This window comes from Phodopus roborovskii, unplaced genomic scaffold (assembly GCF_943737965.1).
Source record: "Phodopus roborovskii unplaced genomic scaffold, PHOROB, whole genome shotgun sequence".
NCBI classification, from domain to species: Eukaryota; Metazoa; Chordata; class Mammalia; order Rodentia; family Cricetidae; genus Phodopus; species Phodopus roborovskii.
The window spans coordinates 11808892-11831001 of NW_026126558.1; the positions used below are offsets into that span (position 1 = coordinate 11808892).

At 47.9% G+C, this 22110-nt stretch overlaps 1 protein-coding gene across 1 annotated transcript in view; it reads left to right on the top strand.

Annotated features, from left to right (window-relative positions):
* The first annotated feature begins 1850 nt into the window (after window positions 1-1850).
* The window catches only part of Pkd1l2 (polycystin 1 like 2), a 78552-nt gene continuing 58292 nt past the window's right edge, over window positions 1851-22110 (top strand). The window contains exons 1-10 of the mRNA XM_051201794.1: window positions 1851-2145; window positions 2779-2943; window positions 3377-3562; window positions 6866-6976; window positions 10037-10184; window positions 13402-13622; window positions 16372-16776; window positions 17324-17401; window positions 18209-18258; window positions 20851-20968. Of these exons, the coding sequence (XP_051057751.1) occupies window positions 1851-2145; window positions 2779-2943; window positions 3377-3562; window positions 6866-6976; window positions 10037-10184; window positions 13402-13622; window positions 16372-16776; window positions 17324-17401; window positions 18209-18258; window positions 20851-20968 (1777 nt within the window). The remainder of the gene's footprint in view (window positions 2146-2778; window positions 2944-3376; window positions 3563-6865; window positions 6977-10036; window positions 10185-13401; window positions 13623-16371; window positions 16777-17323; window positions 17402-18208; window positions 18259-20850; window positions 20969-22110) is intronic.

Below are 22110 nucleotides of genomic sequence, written 5' to 3' on the forward strand. Positions count from 1 at the left end.
CTCAAATCTAAAAAAGTATAAATTTGCTTAAAGTATTATATGATTTCTTTTTGCAATTTTTTTGTGACACAATTGTAAAGTTCCTTAGTGTGAACTTTGTTTGTGTGTGTGTGTGTGTGTGTCTGTTTTTAGAGTGTTGGGGATGGACCCCAGGGACTCCCACTTGCTAGGCAAGCAAACCTTCTACAGCCCACTTGAGTGTGAACTTGGTAGACTATAGAGTCATGTTACATTGTCACAACGGCATAAGTGCCTGAGTATACACTACTTCATGGGCGAGCCTGGAGAGCATGACACTCAATGAGAGAAGTCAGACACAGCATGTGACAAACTGGAAAATTCCATTTGCATGAAGTGTCCAGAATGGGTAAATCTAGAGGCAGACATATTGTGGGTGCCAGGGTGGGGAGATGAAGATGGAAGGCCATAATTACAGTGGGGCTGGGGAGACAGCTCAGAGGGTGAAGTACCTTCCCACAGAAGAGTAAGGATGTGAGGTCAGCCCCCACTGTCACCCCCAGACCCATGTTAGAGCAGAGAGCAGAGATGTGTGTCTGTGAACCCAGCCCTGGGAAGGTGGACACAGGAGGATTCCTGGGCGGTGTGTCACTGCCAGTCAGTCTAGCCAGTGAGCTCCAAGTTCTGTGAGAGATCCTGTCTCAAAAAATAAGGTTGGAAGGATGGACAGATGATTCAGCCAGTGAAGGCCCACACAGTAGGAGGAGAGAACTACTTGTTCAAGTTTTTCCCCCCCCACAACCCACGCCCCCTGTTTGTCCCCCCCAACCCCCCTAAAAAGGGGAAAAACACACACACCCACACCCACACACCCGGGGGGGGGGGGGGGGGGGGGGGGGAGGGGGGAGGGGGGGGGGGGGGGGAAAAAACACCTAATAAAAAAAACAAACAAAAAAAAGGGAGAGGGCAACAAAAAAACAAACAAACCACCCACCCAACCCCCCCCCCCCACCCCCCCCCCCCCCCGAATACGCGGGCGGCGAACCCGCCACACCACCCTAAGGATTAGAACAAGGGCTCTGGGATCAAACTCAGGCTTACTCAGGCTTGTTGCTTCTGCTCTTGCCCACGGAGACATCTCCCCAGTCTCAGAAAGTAGGTTTTGAGTTAAACCTTAAAGGATAAGAAGGTGGGCCAGAAGGATTGAAACATTGTCAGAGATCAGACTAAACAGCTTTGTATACAAATGAGACATTTAAATTTTAGCCACAGACCCAGGATACTCACCAGATGGTTTAGGTGATGCGTAAGGGTGGGTAGGTCTGTGTTTTGAATAAAAGGTTATATGATGACGTGAAATAAATCTTGTAGGGATGTTTTATCCTCCAGGAGGTGTAAATGATAACATGATGAGTCAGAAGGGGACCTGTTTGTCCCATCAGGCTCTGGCCACACCAGGGGAAGACAGTTATCATCCAGTCACAGATGCCATTCCACATAATGAAATTGCATATGGGTACCACTCTGTATGTGTGCCATCCCATAACTAACGTCCATACTAGTTTTATCACACACCTGCCATATGCTGATAGCTTTTCTGGAAACACTGGACACTCAAGTAGTGGCAAAAAAAAAAGGTAAAGAATCTATTAAACAGATATCATAGCAACTTTATCTTTCTCTGAAAGAAATTCGAATATGAATTGGTTTTCAAACACAGCCCAAAACACAGACACATTCATCCTGAGTCTTTTGTCTCATTAACAAAAGAGAGTTGTTACTTGGTACAAAGAGGAACAGGAAGATGGATTACAGGTGCTTGTGGGGATGGCATAATAGGAAGGATCGAGGAATGAGCTCCATCGTGCAGTCCCGGCAGTGGTCTCAGGATGATGGCAGGTGTGGTTCTCTTGGGGCTTGCACTGAGCGCTGGGGCTGCTGTGGCCAAGTCAGAGGGAAGCCACCCCTGCTTAAGGACCCAGGTGTTCTTCCGAGACACTTGCTATGAATTCGTGCCCCTGGGGCACACCTTCCATGGTGCCCAGGCCTGGTGTGAAGGGCACGGAGGCCATCTGGCCTTTGTTCGTGATGAAGACACCCAGAAGCTCCTGCAGAAGCACATTACCCAGGACAGAGACTGGTGGATCGGACTCACAGGAACCTCAGCTTCCAGTGAGATCATGGGAGGTAGGTGTTACATGGCTGTGTCTGATGGGAAATTCTTACCACTGCTTCTCACCCAGAACCCCGCAGGACAAAGGACCATGTCCTAACTTTAATGGTCAGGAGACTCTCCTCTATAGTTGTTTGATGGATTGGGTAAAATAATTCATGTATAGCAACTAGCAGAGAGATGGTCTAAAAACATGCTTGTATTCCTCTTGTTCAGGGTTCCGTGCTCTCTATGGTGCGGCAGAAGCCCAGGGAGGCTAAGGGAGACACAAATATGTCTCTGAGGGGAAACCTTCCCCCAGAAGGTTGCTGAGTCTCCTCAAAGTTCTAGAAACTTCTGTGTGATCTTACCCATGCCCAGACACATCTGCAGACACCCTGCTCAGGAGTCACTTACCTGTGAGCACCATGGCACACTCTGGGCTCTGCATGTTGCCACACCTAGGTAGCATCACTTTTTACGGGTTTTCATTATGGGTGTCTAGTTATGTCTCAGCGTTTGGAACTAAAGGTGAGGACATGCCCATTCTCTCGAGTGTGGAGCACCTATGGCATACTAGGAGTTGAGATAGGGCAAGCCCTCGGCATTAGGGGGGATAATGGGGGACGCCTGCAGACCACGCCCTCTGGCACGTGTTTCCAATCCAGGCTCTGGGATCTGGCTGGACACCGCAAATGTGAACTACAGCAACTGGCAGGGAGGGCAGGCCACACCTGCCCCAGGGACCTGTGGCTACATCAGGAGTGGCCCTTCAGCTCAGTGGGCTGCCTTGGAGGATTGCACCCAGGCATTTGCCTTCATCTGCGAGTTTGGTGAGCTGGTCCTGGGGGGCCCCCCTCCCTGTCCCCCCTTCCTGCCTGCCTTCTTCTTCCCCCTTCAGTGGAGACCTCTCTAACCTTCTGTCTTTATTGGTCTCCCATTGTGGTCTTTCGTTCTCCTAACTCATTCTCTGTGGGCCTCTTTACTTTCCTCTCTCCTCAGTGTCCACCTTTCTGGGTCTCTCGTCTTCCTGGTCAGACAATTTGCTTGTCAGACTTCCTCCGTCACCACCTTGCTTGTTTGGGACTTTCTAACGCTTTCCATCTCTGGGTCTCCCCACCCCTGTCTCTGCCTGTACCAGTCTCTGTATCTGTCCTTCTCTCCAACTGGCCCCACTCCCACTCCATCCCTGTATCTCACAGTCGTGGTGCAGCATTTACTCAGCTCGTTGTGTGTTCCTAAGTTGTTACCTTCCCTTTGTTGCAGGGGTCGGCCGCAGCCTGGCTTGTGAGGGCCACACCACCACCATGCACTGTGGTTCAGGAGAGGTCATCCAGATCCAGGATGCTTTCTATGGTCGCCAGACCCCCTATTTTTGCACCCGAGGCATCTGGCCTCCCTCAGATGTGGAGGGGGAATGTGGCTGGGTCAGCGTCAAGGATGAGGTGGCAGGTAGGACCCCAGTACTCCACAGCTCTGCCTGAACTAGAGAGCAGCTGCTGGTCTTCTATACATGTCAACAGGTCCTGGAAGATTCTGATATTCTTCAGATATGGCCTGGGCCTGCTCCATGTGGAGAAGCCAGCCAGTCTCTGTCCATGGCACCAAGTTTTTGAACAGGACACTGAGGCAGGTCCATCATGGTCATCACACCCAGCTCCTATGGCAGGAAGGTTTCCAATTTCCTACCCTTCCTTGGTGCAGAGAACATTAACTTAGCTCAATTTTTAAAATTAGAAAACATTTTAAAACTGCAGGCAAGGACAAAGACACCTTAGGTGTCTTTGGGTTCATCTTCCTTGTTTCTCTTGAGAAAGGCTATCTCACTGGACTCGAACTCACTTATAGTAGGTTAGATGAAACTGGCTAGCCAATGAGCCCCAGGGATCTGCCTGTGTCCACTTCCTCACTGCTGGGATTATAAATGTGTACCACCATACCCTGCTTTTTTATGTGGGTTCTGGGGGGTTGAACTGGGCCCTTGTGTTGGCACAGTGGGCACTTTACTGACTGGGTCATCTCCCCAGTCCTTGAAGCAGGCATTTCTGATGCCATCTGTGTATGTATCAGTTTCTCTAGGGCTCCCCCCCCCAAATCAGATTAAATCTCAGATCCCTACTTGCTCCATCAAAGGACTCAGTTTCAGGGCTTCCTGCAACATCCTCAGGATCCTTGTGAAGTCTCTAGAACCTTCCTTTATCTGGGATATCAGGGAATCTGTTGCAGTGACCACTGTCCAGACACTAGGGACCAGGGAAGGCAGGCAGTCTTGACTTCTCAGCTAATGAGGACACAACAGTGCTTGGCCAATCTGGGAGCCCTGGAACCATGGGACCACCCTCCCCAGGTCTGCCTGTTAGCATTTCCCCTCTGAGGCTTTGTATCTAGGCAAAAACCTGTGAGCATTGTGGGCTGCTTCTGCTCTTGGCCCCTGGGCCTCCTCCTGCTGGAGAGATCATGTCTCTTCTCCTTAGAATTCTCCCTTGTTCCATTCCTGTTTCCCCAACATGATAGAAAATACTGAAATCAGCTTGTAGTCCTCAACATCACTCCTCTGAGCTCCAGCACTCCTGAGCTGGGGCCTCCAAGATGGAAGGGCCTCAGCTGGAGAAGCTGAGGGAGGCTTCCTCTCCACAGCACACAGGCACTGGGCAGGTTGCTTCCCCAAAGATTCAGCTGTAAGTTTTGGAAACGTGGCCACCACACCCCAGAGAGCACATTGGGAGTGAGACCTGGACCCCACAGGGAAGGGTGAGAGAACCTGGCAGAGCCCCAACATCTGATTGTATTTAAGTGCCTGATCATCCAGTGGCCAATAAACATTTATTGAAGACCAATAGTGCTATGTACCACCCTGAGTTCTGTAAAGATAGGATGAATCAAACTGTCTGCCTTCAAAGAGCTCAGAGTCCAGTGGGGAGACAGATAAATGCTGCCATGGAAGGGAGCAAAAGGCACTGTGCATTGAATCATGTAAAATGTGCTTTGTATCTACTGCATGCCAGCTGTGTGTGGAACACCCAATAGTGCATAGAACATTTAAAATACTCCCCTGGCCGTTGCAGAGTATCATCTAGGGCTATGGCTGCACGCAGGAGTATGTAACCAGATGGAGGGACATCACCAAATAGGCCTCATTGGGATTTATGCTGAGAGCTGCGAGTATGCTCAGTGCACAGGGACTCTGCAGATGTACTTAAGGTCACTAGTCACCTGACTTGAGGATGGAGAGGTTTTCCAGAACTGTCCAATTAAGAACAATATGTTTATATTGTTTTGTCTCTCTGCCTCTCTGTCTCTGGATGGAAACATAAGAGAGCTGGGGAGAAGGCAGAGATCCCAGATGTGAGCAGGGCTGCACCTCCATGGCTTGGATGGAGAGGCCTCATTAAGGATGAAAGAGGCACTGAGAGCATCTGAGCACTAGATTCTGCCTCAGAAACTGCTGCAGCCTTTCCCAAAGAAGGGAAAGCAGCTCAGTCCAGCCCACCCAGATTTCTGACCTTTAGAACCAAGATACAAAAGCCTGTATTGTATTGAGCCACTGTTTGAGCAGCTGGAGGCGAACATGTGTCCTCCACAAGTGCTTGGACTTGGGAGTCTGGGAAATGAGATTGCTTGTAATGTGTAACAGAGTTGGTGAGGAGACGTGTGGGCAAGGACAAGAGTCCCCTGATTCCCCAGAGGAGGTGAGAGGTAAGAGGCTACCAGGAAAAGCACAGGGGAGCACCTGGGGAAATGGGAAGGGAGTGTGGGAAGTCCTACAGGAAGAAGGAATTTGGTGATACAGGGAACTTCAGAACATGCAGGGTATGATTCTAGCACTCAGGGAGACAGGAGATCCATCCAAGGTGCTAGGACACGTCCCTTCCCGGGAATGGATGGAGGCTGCGGGATGGGGGGAACCTGGATCTCAGTTTTAAAGCCATCCCCAAGCTGTTGTGAGTGCCTGTGTGTGCTAGAAGACAAACAGGGAGGCTGATATCAGACACCTAGGTGGGAGATGCAGGTGGCACAGAGGTAGACTTGAGAACTGGAGGGATTCTAGACTCAGAAGCTAGCCTGGTGGTCTTGCTCACTGGTGGGAATTCGGGATGCTGTGATGTTTCTGGCTTGGACCATTCTGTGTCCTGAGGTACATAAGGCTGAAGGAGACGATGGTAAGAGAGGAAGGGCCCCACTTGGGGAGAGAAGAGGGAGGGCAGTGTCACAAGCATATCAAAACTGAGACCTCAAACCCCGACATTTATTCTCTAACACTTATGGAGGTCAGAACCCAAGATCAAGATACAAGTAGGGCCATGCCCTCCACTCTGAAAGCTGTGAGAGAAAAGCTTCCCAGCCTCCTTTAGTTGTTTTCTGGTATTCCTTGGTGAGCTTGGCTTGCAGGGTCATCACTCTCTGTTTCTACAAGCTGTAGACAAGAGAATCATGGCTGCTGGGCTGTTTTGAACCCCATGGTTCAAACACTGAAGAAGGCAGGAATCCCTGACCAGGACAGTTTCTGGAGACTGGGGGGTGGGTGGGTAATGTGTCTTGTGGGCTAAGCAATGACACAAGTATTTAAATATGTCACAACTTAGAGAAAACACAGAGGGCCTTTCTGCCCTCTTGGCTTTTAGCCTAGGGTCTGTAGATGCCAACAGGCAGTTGGTGAGCATGTGGCGAGTAACTGAGTGGATGAAGCAGTACATCTGTGATACTCTGCTGAGTTAATGTCCTCTTGTCTCTCTGTGCAATGTGGATGTCTCCCAGGCCAGTGCCAGGGGCTGCAAGCATGCCAGGTAGCAGCAGATGGCACCTACTTTGGAGACCTGTGCCCCACCAGGGGCAGTTATCTGTGGGTGCAGTACCAGTGTCTGGAAGGTGAGTTTCCAGCTGGGTGGGCATGGGAATTTTCTTACTTCTGCTGTATGCCAGTCCTGGACTCCCCTCCCCACATGACAGATGTGCTGTGTGCAATGAACTTCCCTGACAACAGCTTCCCTGTAGCCAGAAGTTCCTGCCTCTGCCTCTAGCCTGCTCCCTTGGAGCCATTTACTCTCTCTCTCTCTCTCTCTCTCTCTCTCTCTCTCTCTGTAATAGAATGTTTGAAAAAAATTTTTTATGTGTATGCATGTTTTACCTGCATGTATATGTATGCCACATGTATGCCACATGTATGTAGTGCCAGCAGAGGTCAGAAGAGGGCAATAGGGCACCTGGAACTGCAGGTACAGATGCTGTGAGCTACCATGTAGGAGACGGAACTGGACACAGATCCTCTTCAAGAGCAATAAGTGCTCCCAACCACTGAGCCATCTCTCCAGCCTAAAATTAAAATCTTAAAACTCACAAAATAACCCACATTATCACAATTTGTAAAAAAAAAAAATGTAATAAAGAAGGGAAAATTCTACCCTTTAAATTGAAAGCCCTATTCCTCCCAAGGAAATACTATCAATTATTAAGAGGAAATTTTTCTCTATGTTAGAGCTCCCTTACGGATGGACATGTAGGCTGCTCCCAGTTTTTCTCTGTTCTTCTTCATACTGCAAACTCTACCCTTGTGCAGACCTCTTTTTAAAAAATCCTTTGTTAATTTTATTCTGATCACACTCACCCTCATTCTCTTTACCCCTCCCCCCAACTCTTTCCCACCTCTTTTCCTCCCCACAAATCCTCCTCCATGTTCATCCTTTACATTTTGGAGGAAGGGGTGGCTGGGTTTTGTGACCCACTGAGTTTAACCAGGGCCTTGGGTATGATCATGGATATGGTTCTGTCCACTGAAGCATGGGCAACTCAACAATGGTTACACCACATGGGAGACAGTGACTCCCCACTACCCATGGTTCCCTAGTAAAGGGTGAGGCCCCATGAGACTCTCCCCATCCTACAGTTGAATGCCACTCAGACCCATTGTTTTGCATGCCACCATGCATGTCAATCTTGCCATGAACCTATGATTATTTTCAGAGAAGAAATTGTTAGTAGTTGGAATGCTAAGTGCGTTTTAAGTGCTGGTAGACAGCACTAAATTACCCTCCCAAAGAGCTGCATTAATTGACTTTCCTACAGAGAAGAATGAGTATGTCAATTTCCCTTAAGGGTAAGACACTGCATTGTGCCATCCTGTGACAAATGACTCAGAAAAGCCACTTCTGCTCAGGGCATGAGCAACGGGGACCTGAGGGGAAAAGATGAGTCAGAGTGGGCAGGGTTCCAGTGACATCTAGCACAGAAGAGTTGAGGCTGTAGGAGGACAGGTAATGGAAGGGGAGGATGCTAGCACACAGGCTTTAGTTTGCTGGTCTGGGTGAAACAAGATTGAGGGTAATTCTTCCTCTCTATTATCAGAAAAGAGCAGGCCATATGCTTTGGCATCTCCTTCCGTTTGGTGATTTTACTAGTGGACAAAGAGAGCCTTTTGTCAGCCACAGTATGTCACTGAAGTGTGTGGCTTAGGGCAGAAGTGTAGGGTGTGGCAACCACATTTCATCCTGTCCTTATGACTAGTGTGTTTTGATCAGAACCTTCCTCTGATTCATGAAGACAGAGTCAGTGCCCCACTCCTGTCAACAGGGATCCCAAACGTACCCTGAACACCCCCAACAGGCCCACTGCACCCCCAAGCACCCGTCACAGGCCTCACTGCACCCCTCACAGGCCCCACTGCACCCCAGCACCTCTCACAGGCCCCACTGCACCCCAACACCCCTCTCACAGCTGAGGGTGAGACCCCGATGGCTTTCTGGCTCCCTCCAGTCCTTCCGCTCACAGTTTAGTGTCTGGGCAAGGGAAGGCTGCAGTTCACAGGTTAGCACAGGGCTATGTGGAACCCAGCTAATTCTGCTTCTTTTAGTGCACCCACCCCACCCCCACTTTTGAAGTTCAGGTCTTGTATGAAATGACTTAATATGAAATGGCTTACAGCAACTTGTCTGCAGCCTTAGCCAAGTGGACTTCCTTACAGGAGCGTTTGCTTTGGTAGCTTTAGCCATCACAAAATAGATCTGAATCATTGGTGTCCTGGTTAAATAAATTAGGGTATATTATGCAGCTGTTAAAAAGGAAAGCACAGCTCTAGGGCTGTCACACACACACCGATCTCTGATTTAACACACACTGGTTAAAAAGTGCCAGGTGCTGATAGGAAACAGCCTGTACCATAAAAGACCATGTGTGTTTGTGTGTGCTTGTGTGCCTGTAGCTCTTTCAATAAGGTGACCCAGGATTGTGGTGACAATGGCTGCCACTAGGCAGCAGAACCGGGGTCTTGAGGGCTGTGTGTGCTTCCAGAGACTGAGGCTGTCACCCAGTTGGTGGGGTGCTTGCCTCATATGTGAAAGGCCCTGGGTTTGATCCCCAACACCACATATACACAGACATCGTGGTGCATACTTGTAACCTAAGCTTCCAGGAGAATAAAAAGTTCAAGGTCATTCACAACCACATATTGTATTTGAGCACTGGGATATATAAACCCTGTCTCAAATCTAAAATAAAATATCTAAATTTAAAAGTTCAGGGAGATGGTAAATAACAGTAGAGACTCTTGCAGCCTGATGACCTGAGTTTGATCCCTGAAGCCCACAAGGTGAAAAGAGGTAACTGACTCTTGCAAGTGGTCCTCTGCCCTTCACATACATGAACATACATGCTTGTATATACTCTCTCTCTCTCTTACACACACACACCAAACAAATCTTTCAAAATTGAAAATAATCAGTAGGCAGAGGCAGGTGTATCTCTGTGAGTTCGAGGCCAGTCCGTTCTACATAGTGAGTTCCAGGTCAGCCAAGGCTATGTAAAGAGACTCTGTCTCAAAATGAAATGAAATGAAATGCATTATATAAAAGTAATAGCCACATAGGTAGAAAGAAGTGAGTCTTAACACAGGTCTTTGGTTCACAAATTCACAAAACATCATGCTTCGGTCTGCAGGCCTGCGGCTGGTGGTGCCTAGGGAGAGCTCCATCTTTGACAATGTCACCGTCTCCCTGATGTGGCTCCTTTCTCCTTACACTGGAAATTTGTCCTGCATGCTCAGCATGGGCGATGGCCACACTTTTGACCCCTACTACCCTCCCAGGTAAGAGTGACCTCTGATCCTTAATGAAGGTTGTATGGGTCAGCTTTTGGTGCATAACAAGCCACCCGCAAACCCAATGACTGGATCCACACTTTCATTTCTCATGGTTCTGGGGAAGGCTAGGTAGATTTCCTGGCTGGACTGATCCTGTGGGTGGCGACTGACAAAGGGAGGCCTTACTCTCTCAACTGTCCCATGGATGCCAGCTGAGGTGGTGCTTCCCAGAACTGAGACTCAAGTGTTACGAGTGATGTAGAGTTTCTTTTTCTATCAGAGTGGAGTGATAGCTCCGCTGTAGGATGCTGCCAGGCGCAGTGTGCTCAGGATCCATCTCCACATCCTGTGCCATTGTCACCTGCCTCTGATCACCTGGGCTTTGCCACACAGTCCTGGTTTGCATGCCCCAATCTGTGTGGCTTGGGCTATGCCATTCCTCTCCAAGTCTCACTTGCTTTGTCCATGAACACAAGAAGGTAGGGCTGGTGATGTCTCTGTGGTAAAAGACCTGAGTTTGACTCTCCAGAGCCCATGTAAAAAAACAAAACAAAACAAAACAACCCAGCAAGGCATAACGGTCTACCGTGTCCTCCCAGTGCTGTGGAAGCAGACACAGGAAGATCTGCCTAGCCTGCTTGATGAGTTCTAGGTTAATAAAAGACCCCTGTCTTTAAAACAAATAGGTGGACAAGACCTGAAGAATGACAATGAGGTTTTCCTCTTACCTCTACACACCCCTACATATACTACATGTGTATATGTGTGTGCATACATGTGCGTATATGTGCACATGCATGCACCAGACCAGCACAAAGGCAATGCTTTCTCCCTGATTCCTGTCTGAGAAGCAGCTCCAAGCAAAAGTCACTAGCATTTTGTCTCAAATTTTAAGAAAAGTAGATGACAGCATGTCCCTCCACCATCACCCTGAGGGACCCAATTTCATCTGCTTTCATGATCCATTGGACCTTGAAATTACCCAGCCTCTTCAGTCATTTTCATCCATATGAGGATGGTCTCTTCTCATGCTTTTTTTGGTTTTGCCAACAGCAATAGCACCCAACCTGCAGTACAGATAATGACATAAATTTGTTTTAATTATCCAGAATCCACACTGTGCAAATACCATTGTGCTTGTCTCCCCCTCTTCCCCTCCTTCCCACTCTCACCCTCCTTCCTTCCCTTTTATTTAGTTCTATTTTCATTTATTTCTTATATGAGGACATGCTTGTGCCACACGCGCATGTAGAGGCCAGAGGACAGCTTTCAGGAGTCAGATATCTCCATCCACCATTTGGGTTCTGAGGATGGAACTCAGGTCACCAAGCTTGACAGCAAGTACCCTCATCACTCACTGAGCCATCTTGTTGTATCCCTTCCTTCCTTCCTTCCTTCCTTCCTTCCTTCCTTCCTTCCTTTCTTTTCCTTCTAGATAGACTCTCATTGTGTATTCACTGTGCAACCCAGGCTGGTCTTGAACTTCTAATCCTCTTGCCTCATACCAAGTGCTTAGATTACAGGTATGCACCACTATACCTCCCCATGTGTTTGTTTTTTGCAATGCTGGGGTTTGAACTTAGGATCTCACACATGCTAAGTTAGTGCTCTACCACTGAACTAAGACTCCTAGTTGTGCTTAGCTGCCTTAGTCTAAGATGTTAAAATTGGACCCTACTCCTACCACAGATACCTATGTAAGCTGAGGGTAGAATCCTGCCTAATAAACCACAGGCTTCTCCTTTGGAAGCCCCCCCCCCCCACTTCCCTTTTGTCTTGCATTCGACGTCCTTGTTCATACACATGGCAAGCTGTTTTCTTTCTCTGTCCTGGAAAAGATCCTTATATCTGAGACTGTATTATGGGTCTTATGGGACAATTTATATAAGGCGAACTTTGTTCAAGCCCAGAATTAGGTACCCACGTGCCCCCTACTGGTGCAAGTGGGAATTGAATGTTTTTCCTGTCCCCACCTGGAGTTGCCTGTATGCCTAGGCTGTCTTGGGGGTAACAATCTTGTTGAGAAAATGCTAATGCACAAGGTAACAAGAGCCATGGGGAGGAGTAGATGCACACGGGGCACTGGGAGGCACAGAGGATGGCGATGGTTGGAGAGAGCTTCAAGGCTGCAGTCTTTTGGGCTCAGGTGCAGAAACAGAGGTAATATTTTCCAATCTTCTCAATGCTGCCACCTTTAATACGGTTCCTCATGTTGTGGTGACCCCCAACTGTGAAATTATTTTCATTGCTACTTTATAACTTTGCTGCTGTTGTAAACCATAATGTAAGTATCTGTGTTTTCCAATGATCTTGGGAGACCCCTGTGAAAGGTTTGTTCTTCCCCGAAGAGGTCTTGATCCACAGATTGAGAACCTCTGAGCTAGGTGAAAGGGGCTGGCCTGGGCCTGAAGAGGCAGGACATACACTGCAAACCACTCATTCTCCCTGTTGCTCAGGGGTGTGAGAATAGAAGAGAGATCCTGGAAAATGCAACAGTGCTCTGGTCAGGAAGAGCCGTTAAAGCTTTCCCATCTGAGGAGACTGTTCATGAGAACTTGCAGAGACTGGGGAGACAGCTTGGACAGTAAAGATCTTGCAATGCAATGAGGACCTGAGTTTGATCTCTAGTACCCACATAAAGTGTCAGGCATAATGCACTTGTAATGCCAGGACTGTGGAGGGGGAGACAAGAGGATCTCTGGAGCTCTCTGGATTCCTGAAGAACATCACCCAAGATTGACCTCTGGCCTCCACACACACACACACACACACACACACACACACACACACACACACTATAAGTAATTATTTTCAAAGGACTGGCAGCTGGCATTTTCCAAGATTGATCAGTGCTATTTCTATTTCCGAGATGCTGCTGAGTTGTCACAGTGTGACCTCCCCTGACACAGAGAGCAGGGTGTGGTATGTGACATCTTTTTCTCTCAGTTGAGACTGGCCTCAAAATCACTATGTATCAGAAGATGGCCTTGAACTTCTAATCTTCTGCCTCCCCCTGCTGGGTGCTGGGACCACAAATGTGCCTTATCACGCACAGTTAACGGAGTGCTGGAGATCAAACTCTGAGCTTCATGCATGCTAGGCAAGCCTTCTCCCCACTGATTGACACTCCCAGCCCCACAACTTGTCTTTGTAGAGCATGGGAGTGGTAAATGCTTTGTGACTGTTGAACTTGTCCTCCCCTTACCCCTCACAGTGTGTCCAGCAATGTGACCCATCAGTTCACCTCTCCTGGGGAGTTCATTGTGTTCGCTGAGTGTACAACCAGCGAGTGGCACGTGACCACTCAGACACAAGTGACGTTGCGAGACAAGATGGAGGTGCCCCGTATCACTGGGTGCGCTGGCCTCTCTGGATCTGGAGCCGGACTTCTCTGTCAGTCAGTCTTTGGAGAACCTCTGTGGATTCAGGTGGATCTGGATGGAGGTGAGTCTGCAGGATGGAGCAGGATGAGGCAAATGGGAGGATCAGCCTCCTCCAAATCTATCTACCAAACCTGGGGCTTCAGTGTCACCATCTGTTCACTATCTAATACCCATGGCGTCTTCATTGCTCTAAGTTCTTGACCTATAATGTCCATCTCAGAATAGACTCCATGTTAATTTGCCCCAAGTCAGAAGGTTAGTGAGCCATTGAGAACTTCCACTTTCTCAAGCCTCCTTCTGCATGCTCATAATCCTATCTGAAAACCAGGACCTTTATACCACTTCCCACTGGGGAAATGCAATAGAAAGAGATGTTCCTGGAGGGGTACCAGCTGGACCCAAGCCCATCTCACAAAACCAATGCTAACTTTGAGTGTGGCACTATCCTGTGTCTGTGAGGCCTGGCAATATACAGTGGTACACACTGATAGAAGCCTGTCAACGGTTCTGCCTAGGGTATACTCACATTGGACACAGTATCTTCTAATTACTGCAGAGGCCATTTTGATTGGTTACACCATCTACATTAATTTGTCAAGGTTTTCACACTGATTGGACACAGTATCCATTCTAAATATTACAGAAACCACTCGAGTTTGCCACAGTTTCTACTATTCCTCTGCACACCCATCCTAACTGGCTGGTGTTTGGAGGGTTTCAATTGGTATGTTAAGTAGCACTTTTCTGTCCACAGAGACCTCCAGTCTTATCCACAGCAGCATTTTCCCACAAGCACAGTCCAGTTAGAGATCTGAATTGAGCCCTGTTGAGGTAAATTATGCAGCACCGAGCTAGGATGATGGTGATGATGTGAGAGGAATGTTGGTGGTGTTGATAGTATATGATAATGGTGATGATGGCATATGATGCTGCTGATGGTGACGATGATGGTGGTGGTGATGATGATGGTGGTCAAAGCATAGGATGATGGTGATGATGGTGGTAGTAGTAGTGATTGTCAAACAAGGAAGGATTTGACTCAGTATGACCTCATTCACTTGGACAGAGACTTAATGGGGGTTATGATGGGCTCTGACACAGCACTTATGAGATTCAGTTCTGCTCTGGTGTGCTTATTGCCTAATGAAGGCTGATAGGTGCACCAGGGGTAAAGTAAAATAATCTTTCATTGATTTATTTAGTCATGCTACAAATACAGTTGTATGTCAGCTCTTTGTCTGGTGTGGGGGAAGTCAGGAATACAAATGAAAGGCAAAGGGCCTGCTCCTATAGGGCTTTATGTTATTACCACCATCACCAAATAATCACCATTATCATTACTACCACCATTGTTATCACCACTGTCTTAGGGCTTCTATTGCTGTGAGAGACACCATGACCACAGGAGCTCTTATAAAGTAAAGCATTAAATTGGGAGGGGATCACTTACAATTTCAGAGGTTCAGTCCACTGTCATTATGGTGGGGAGCATGGCAGCATGCAAGCCAATGTGGTGCTGGAGTCCTAGCTCAGAGTCTTACATCTTGCAGGCAACAGGAAATTGACTGAGTCAATGGGCATTATCCTGCACATAGGAAACTCCAAAGCCTGCCCCCACAGTGGTGCACTTCCTCCAACAAGGCCATGCGTGCTAATAATGCCACTCCCTATGTACTTATGGGGGCTAATTACACTCAAACTACTACCACCACCATCACCAAATGATCATCACCATCATTATCACTGTCATCACCAACATTACCACCACCAGTACCTCCCCTACCCTCTCCTCCTCATCATCTTCCTTCCCTAATTTTTTCATTATCATCCAAACCAGAAATATATTTGGCTTGGCTGTTACTGGAAAGAATACCATTGGTTGTATACATCCCATTTTCAGCCAACTACAGTATTTGGCATCTAGCTAGGCCAGTCATCTGCAGATTGCCAGGGAGTGAGTTCCATAGTGATCGGTCCCAGGAGGTCATCAGTGGATGCTTAAGGAAACACCTCCACCTACTTTGTCTGACAACATACCTTGAGGTTCATTCTCATGCATCAAAATCCCCATGTCTGCCCAGAGAAGCTTCTTTGTCAGCTTCCCATCCCAGGAGTGTCCCTATCATCAAGATGTTCTAAGCATTTGTCATAAATATCTAAGTTCAAGGGTATAAATAAATAACAATGTGTCTGGGGTTGCAGCTCAGTTGGTAGAGTAGTTGCCATCTCAGAAACCTTGGGTTTGAAATCTAGCACCGTGTAACTAGGCATGGTGGTGCTTTATCCTAACATTTGAGAGGTTCAGACAGGAAAATCAAGAGTTCAAGGCTAGCCTCTGCTACATAGTGAGGTCGAGGCCAGCCTGGGCTAAACTAGATCCTGTCTCAAAAACAAACAAACAAACAAGTAATGTAAATATGAGCAGAGCCAGGTGATGGTGCAGCACCCTTTGAATCCTAGAACTCAGGAGGCAGAGGGAGGCAGGTGGATCTCTGAGTTTGGGTTGTCCTGGTCTACAGAGGGAGTTCCAGGACAGCCAGGGCTATGCAGATAAACCCTGTCTTGAAGAAACAAAAACAAAACAAAAAATAGAGAGGACTCAGAAAATTAAAAAAAATCACTTATTAAACCAATACTCAGGAATAATTACAGTTAGCATTTAGGGAGGGGTGTCCACCCTTAGGTATTACTTTGGACCCATATCTTTATGTATACCCCAGAATCTGACAACAGAGCTCAGTCTAAACTATCTTAGAATGCTACCTGCGTAGCTGGTAACAGGCTTCCTAAATTTCCCTTACCCCATCTAGGAGCCGGGGTGACTTACGCTGTGCTTTCGGGTAATATAACTCTGGCTGAGTTCACCACCCAGAGGGGCTTGAGACCTTACAATCTGACTCTGGACAGAGAAACCCAGGAGCTGCTGGGGCCTGGGAGGCACCACCTGAACATCCGAGCTTTGGACAACAGCACGGCCTCTGCTCCCTCTGGAAACATCACTGTCCACTTTGGGGAGCTGCTCTCAGGACTGCAGGCCTCCTGGGCTTCAGACCACGTGGAGCTTGGGTCTGACCTGTTGGTCAATGTCTCAGTGGCTCGTGGTACCCTGGAGGAGCTGACCTTTGAGGTGGTGGGCCTCAATGCCAACTTCTCCCAGAAGGAAGAGAGTGGTGGGCAGTCATCTGGGACCTACCACGTGGTGATTCCTGTTGAAGGTACTGGGGTTGACAGCGCCCCCTTCCAGGACCCCTTTTTATATTTCTTATTTGGTTCCATCAGTTTTTCAGTAACTCCTGGGTACAATGATGGCTTACCTGGGGACCCTGCCTGAGACCCTCCTCGGTAAGGCGACAGGTAGTGTCTGCCACCATGAGAGTTTCCAGCTGTCTCCAGGGGCTCTCAGCCTGGACACGTCCCATGTCATTTTTGTTCTTTCTTTCTTTTTTTAAATTCTTTGATAATTTCATATATGGATAATTATTTTTGTCATATTCGCTCATCATTACCCTTTTAGTTCCCTCCAGTGCCATCCTTGTCTTGGTGTGACATTCTCTGCCTACATGTATATTATCATGTTCCTTCACCTTTATGTCCCCAGGGTCTTGTCCCAGACCTGGTATATCACAGGACTTGTAAGTGTAAGAGGGTGAGAGATTCCAGGGTTGCAGTCAGGCAGCCAGACAGGCACACCAGCGAGAGCTGTCTCTGCTGGTGTCATACAGTTGTGACAATGTCAGTGACTCTTTCCCCTTTGCATTGCAGGCACCTTTCTGGTCACCGTGCATGTGCGGAATGCGTTCTCAGACTTGAGCTTGGACATGGGGAGCATCACAGTCACAGGCAAGATGTTTGTTCTCTCAGGAGTCCAGGGCACTGAACCTGCCCAGAGCCTAGCGAGGGGCCCCTCAGACAGGGCTCTGAATACAGAGTCCACTACACAGTCTCAGAATCCCTGGGGTGCTCTAAAGACACAGCCACAGAAAGTACCAGAAAAGCTCTGTGCTGAACGTGACTCCTTGGACTGCATGATGCACTGCTCAGACATAACGCTCATAGTATCTTAGGCATTCTAACGTAGAGACAACCTGAAGTACATGAAGTGGGGTGGGGGGGTGAGGGGTGACGGGTGGGGGTGTTGAAGCCTTCACTTCTCCAGTGATGGCCTGAGGATGTGGTTCTTGGGCAGCACACAGAAGCTCTGAACTCCACTCCCCAGTGCTGCAAATACAGTAACAAAATTATAAAAGATGAGGGCTGGGGAGGTGGTTCAGTGGGTCAAGAGCTTGATGTGCAGGCTTGAGGACTGGGGTCAGATCTCCAGCACCCATGCAAAGCCAGGTACGATAGCTGTCACTCACTGAGCCTTGCCACCTGAGTGTCTGTCAACTGAATGGGGTTCTCCATGTTCCTAGGACCATTTACAAAGACATCTTAGGGTGTGTTCAGCACCAGCTTCTCTTTGCTTTTCATAGTTTTTTATGTTATTTTTGAGAGGAGTCTTACTGCGTTTTCTTCTGGACTTGCCCCCCTCAGCCCACCCAGTCGGGGCCTTGAGTATGTGCCAGTCAGCCTGCATGACTCTGCCTTTGACAAGTTCTTACCATATTTTCCACCAAAGATTAATGCTTGTTCTCCTTATGTTCACAGTCCCTTCCAGTCTCCAAGAACCATCTGGAATGAAGACTGAAGCAAAGAACGTGAGTAAATTTCACAGAAAAAGACATCCAAGCACTTTGCTTTAAGTTTTGGGTTTAGTTGATGCTAGGGAAGTTCCTAGGAATCCACAAGGATGACCCCTAGCAATAGTGGAGAGAGTACCTGAATTGGTCTTCCCCTGTAACCAGATTGGTGACCACCTTAACTGTCATCATAGAAACTTCTTTCAGTGTCTGATGGAAGCAAATGCGAAGATCCACATCCAAGCACCAGGCCGAGCAATGAGAGTCCAAAGAGAGGGAGGAGGGATTGTATGAGCAAGGGGGGTCAAGAGCATGACCCATAGCAAACAGTTGACCCAGGGCTCATGAACTCTAGACCAACAGCTGGAGATCCTGCATGGGAACAAACCAGGCCCTCTGCATGTAGGTGATGGTTTTGTGGCCTGGTCAGGTTGTGGGACCCCTGGCAGTGAGACCAGGATCTGTCCCTGATGCATGAGCTGGCTTTTTGAAGCCCATTCTATATGGTGGGAGGCCTTGCTCGGCCATGATGAGGGACTGGGGGGGGTTTGTCCTGCCTCAACTATATGTGCCAGGCTTTGTTGCCGCCCCCACAGGAGACCTTACCTTTTCTGAGGAGTGGATGGGGATGGGTTGGAGGGAGGTGAGGGAGAGGGGAAGAAGGGGAAGGAGGAGGAATTGTGGTTTGTATGTAAAATGGATTAAAAAATAAAATATCAGAAAACAAGAATATAAGAAAAAAAGTTTTGGGTTTAGGATATTGACAGAACCCCCATGAATCCCCACGCTGTTCTCCATTTGGAAAGAGGCCTAGAAGCCTAGAAGAAGCATGTTTTCTAACCACAACAGGGCTAGGTTATAAAACACAAGACACAAGGTAAGTAGGCCTTAGGAAATTAGTAGCACATTTCTCTTAAAAAAAAAAAAAAAAAAAAAAAAAAAAGAGGTTAACTAGGAAATCTTAGGGGAAATTAGAAAACATTTCTAACTAAAATTATAATGGCAATACAGTTGACCCACAGTCATGGCTGCAGCTGAAGCAGCACTCGGAGGGAAATTCATAGTTCTTTAGTATTTATGCCAGTCCTCAGCTCCTTTCCTTTGACACTGTTTGTGCAGGTGTTTACTGAATAACAAGGACTTACTGTGAATTTACAGTGTTCACGAACTGACGTTAGGGGCCGAGGGTGTGGTGTGGAAAAGGCAGACCTGCTCACTGCCTCCATGAGGCTCAGAGGTAGACACATGGGAATGAAGAAACTGAGAATTGTGTAAGCGTCAGGTGTGCTGATGGCAACGGTCAGTGTGGTCTCGAAGATGTGCTCAGAGGTGACATGAGGACAGAAGGTGGCCCAGCGGGCAAAGCTCTTGCTGCATGGTATAAGTGGAACATGATGGCAAGCACCTGTAATCCTGGTGTTCTTACAAGATGGCACGGGGGAGACACAAGAATTCCTGGGAGCACAAAGGCCAGTTAGCTAGACCTATACAGGTGAGATTAAGAGCCTGGGTCTCAAAGAAAGTGGAGGGCCAGCACTGACATCTGAGTGTCCTGACCTCCACACTCTCATGGCATGCACAGCCCATCAGAGGTTGAATTCCATTGCAGCCTTGTGTTATTCTGCGTCAAGGTGTGAACAAGAGGACCCATAGCTAAGCTATTTAACAGGTTCCATCAGGCCCCTTGATTGCACTCCTAGAACTGACAGGCTCTCCACTGTAGCCTAAGCCATCCTAAAGGAAGCTTCCCCGACTCTGCACAGGGGAGATGTGGCAACCCCAGGGGTCGGGGGCTAGCAAGTCCTCAAGGGACAGAGACTTAGAACATGGCTGGAGGACACAGGCTCATGACCTGCTTTGAGACTTGCTGGCTCTAAGCCCCATATTCTTTGTAGTTTGTCCTTTCTTTGTGTGTGCATGTGTGTGAGTACATGGAGATCAGAGGACACAGGCATTGTTCCTCAGGAGCCATCCACTTTGGTTTGGTTTTGTTTTGTCTCATTATCCAGGAGTTCATCACATAGTCTATCTGGCTTGCCAGTGAGCCCCAGAGATCCATTTGTCTCATCTCCCCAAGGCTGGCATTACAAGCACATGTCACTTCCCTTGGGCTTGAGAGTTGAATCCAGGTCATCACACCTGCAAAGCAAAGACCTTACAAACTGAGCCACCTCTCCCCAAACTCCTCATGTTCTTCCACATTCTCCTTCATCCTCTAATTGAACTCCTCTAATCAAGCATGGGCAGTGCCCTGAGTTTTAAGTGTCCATTAATGACCCTGTCTTTTCTATCTAACTTAAGGCCACGGTTGGGTCTCTGTTACCATGTCTCCAGTCATCAGCACAGGGCCTGGCTCAGGATGGCTTCTGTCCATGCAGTTTATAGCACAGTGAGTCCTAAGCCAACAGTGGAGATAAAGCTGTGTACCCAGTGAGTCTAAGGAAGGCATTCCATGCCTCTCGAGGAAAACCCCAGGGAAGACCATCCAGAACTTTCTCTGCTCTGAGCCTCACCCTGTGGCCACTGGGGTGGATGGTAGGTTGGCGGCGGCACTCTACAGTGAAGCTGAACTATGTAGCGTTGTCTCACTGGTGGTCACTTCCTCTGCAGAGAGACAAAGCGGACATGCAGATGTTCACTGAGCCTCAACTGTACGTGGATCCTTTCACGGAAGTCATACTGGGCTGGCCAGATGATGACCCAGACTTGGGCTTCCACTGGTCCTGTGGTAGGTGGTGTATACTCTCCTGCCCCCACCCCCATCACTGAAGTGTGAGCATCGCCAGGCTTGCCTGTTCTCCTCTTCATCTGACAATCATGTTGTCATCTGACACGACTCATGCCTGACACTGCCAACCTGTATGTGCCAGAGTGCAAACCTCAGAAATGAGCGTGGAGGAGTAACAGCAGACCAAGGAGGGATGATGGCCCCGGACACAGGTGACAGGGGCATGGGAGATTTAAAAACAATAACACAAGGTAAAAGCCAGGCTACTTTGTTAATTGACACCATGCACTGGCAAATCAGATAAGTTCCATGACCAGCTAGTCACCCTATGTGAGGGTCATTCCCTGCAAACACACAACACCATAAACACACACTCACACTCACACACACACACAGAGAGAGCATATTACCACACATATACAAACATTCCACACACACATACAAATACACAAACACATAATACACCACACACACACATACATACACCACACACACAACATACACACAAATACACAAACACATACATACACACACCCCTCACTAGGAAGAGTCCAGGTACCTCTATTCAAACAAAGATGTTAGCACAATCTTTCAAAAGTGGGTGTCTCCTTCTTCTTCTTCTTCTTCTTCTTCTTCTTCTTCTTCTTCTTCTTCTTCTTCTTCTTCTTCTTCTTCTTTTTTAAAGTAGGGGTATACCCTCTCTACACACTCATTTTAGGAATAAAATGTTACAGAGTGTTGCTTCTGTTTTTTGTTTGTTTGTTTTTTCATTGAATGACATGTCCTCAGCACTTGGGAGATCGAAGGTGGAGGGTCGGGGGTTCAGGGTCATCTTCAGCTGCACAGGTATTCAAGGCCACTCGGTGCTATATAAGACCCTGACTTGAAAATCCCAAACAACAACAATAATTCTTTTCATGTTTAAAAATATTTGTTTGTTTATTTTATTTGTGTGTATCTTTTGCCTGTATGCATGTATGTGCACCATGTGTGTACCTGGTGTCCACAGAGATCAAAAGAGGGTGTTGGATCTCTTGGGACTGGAGTTAAAGATAGTTATGAACTGCCATGTGGGTGCTGGGAATTGAACCCAGGTCCTCTGCAAGAGCAACAAGTATTCTTAGCTGCTGAGCCATCTCATT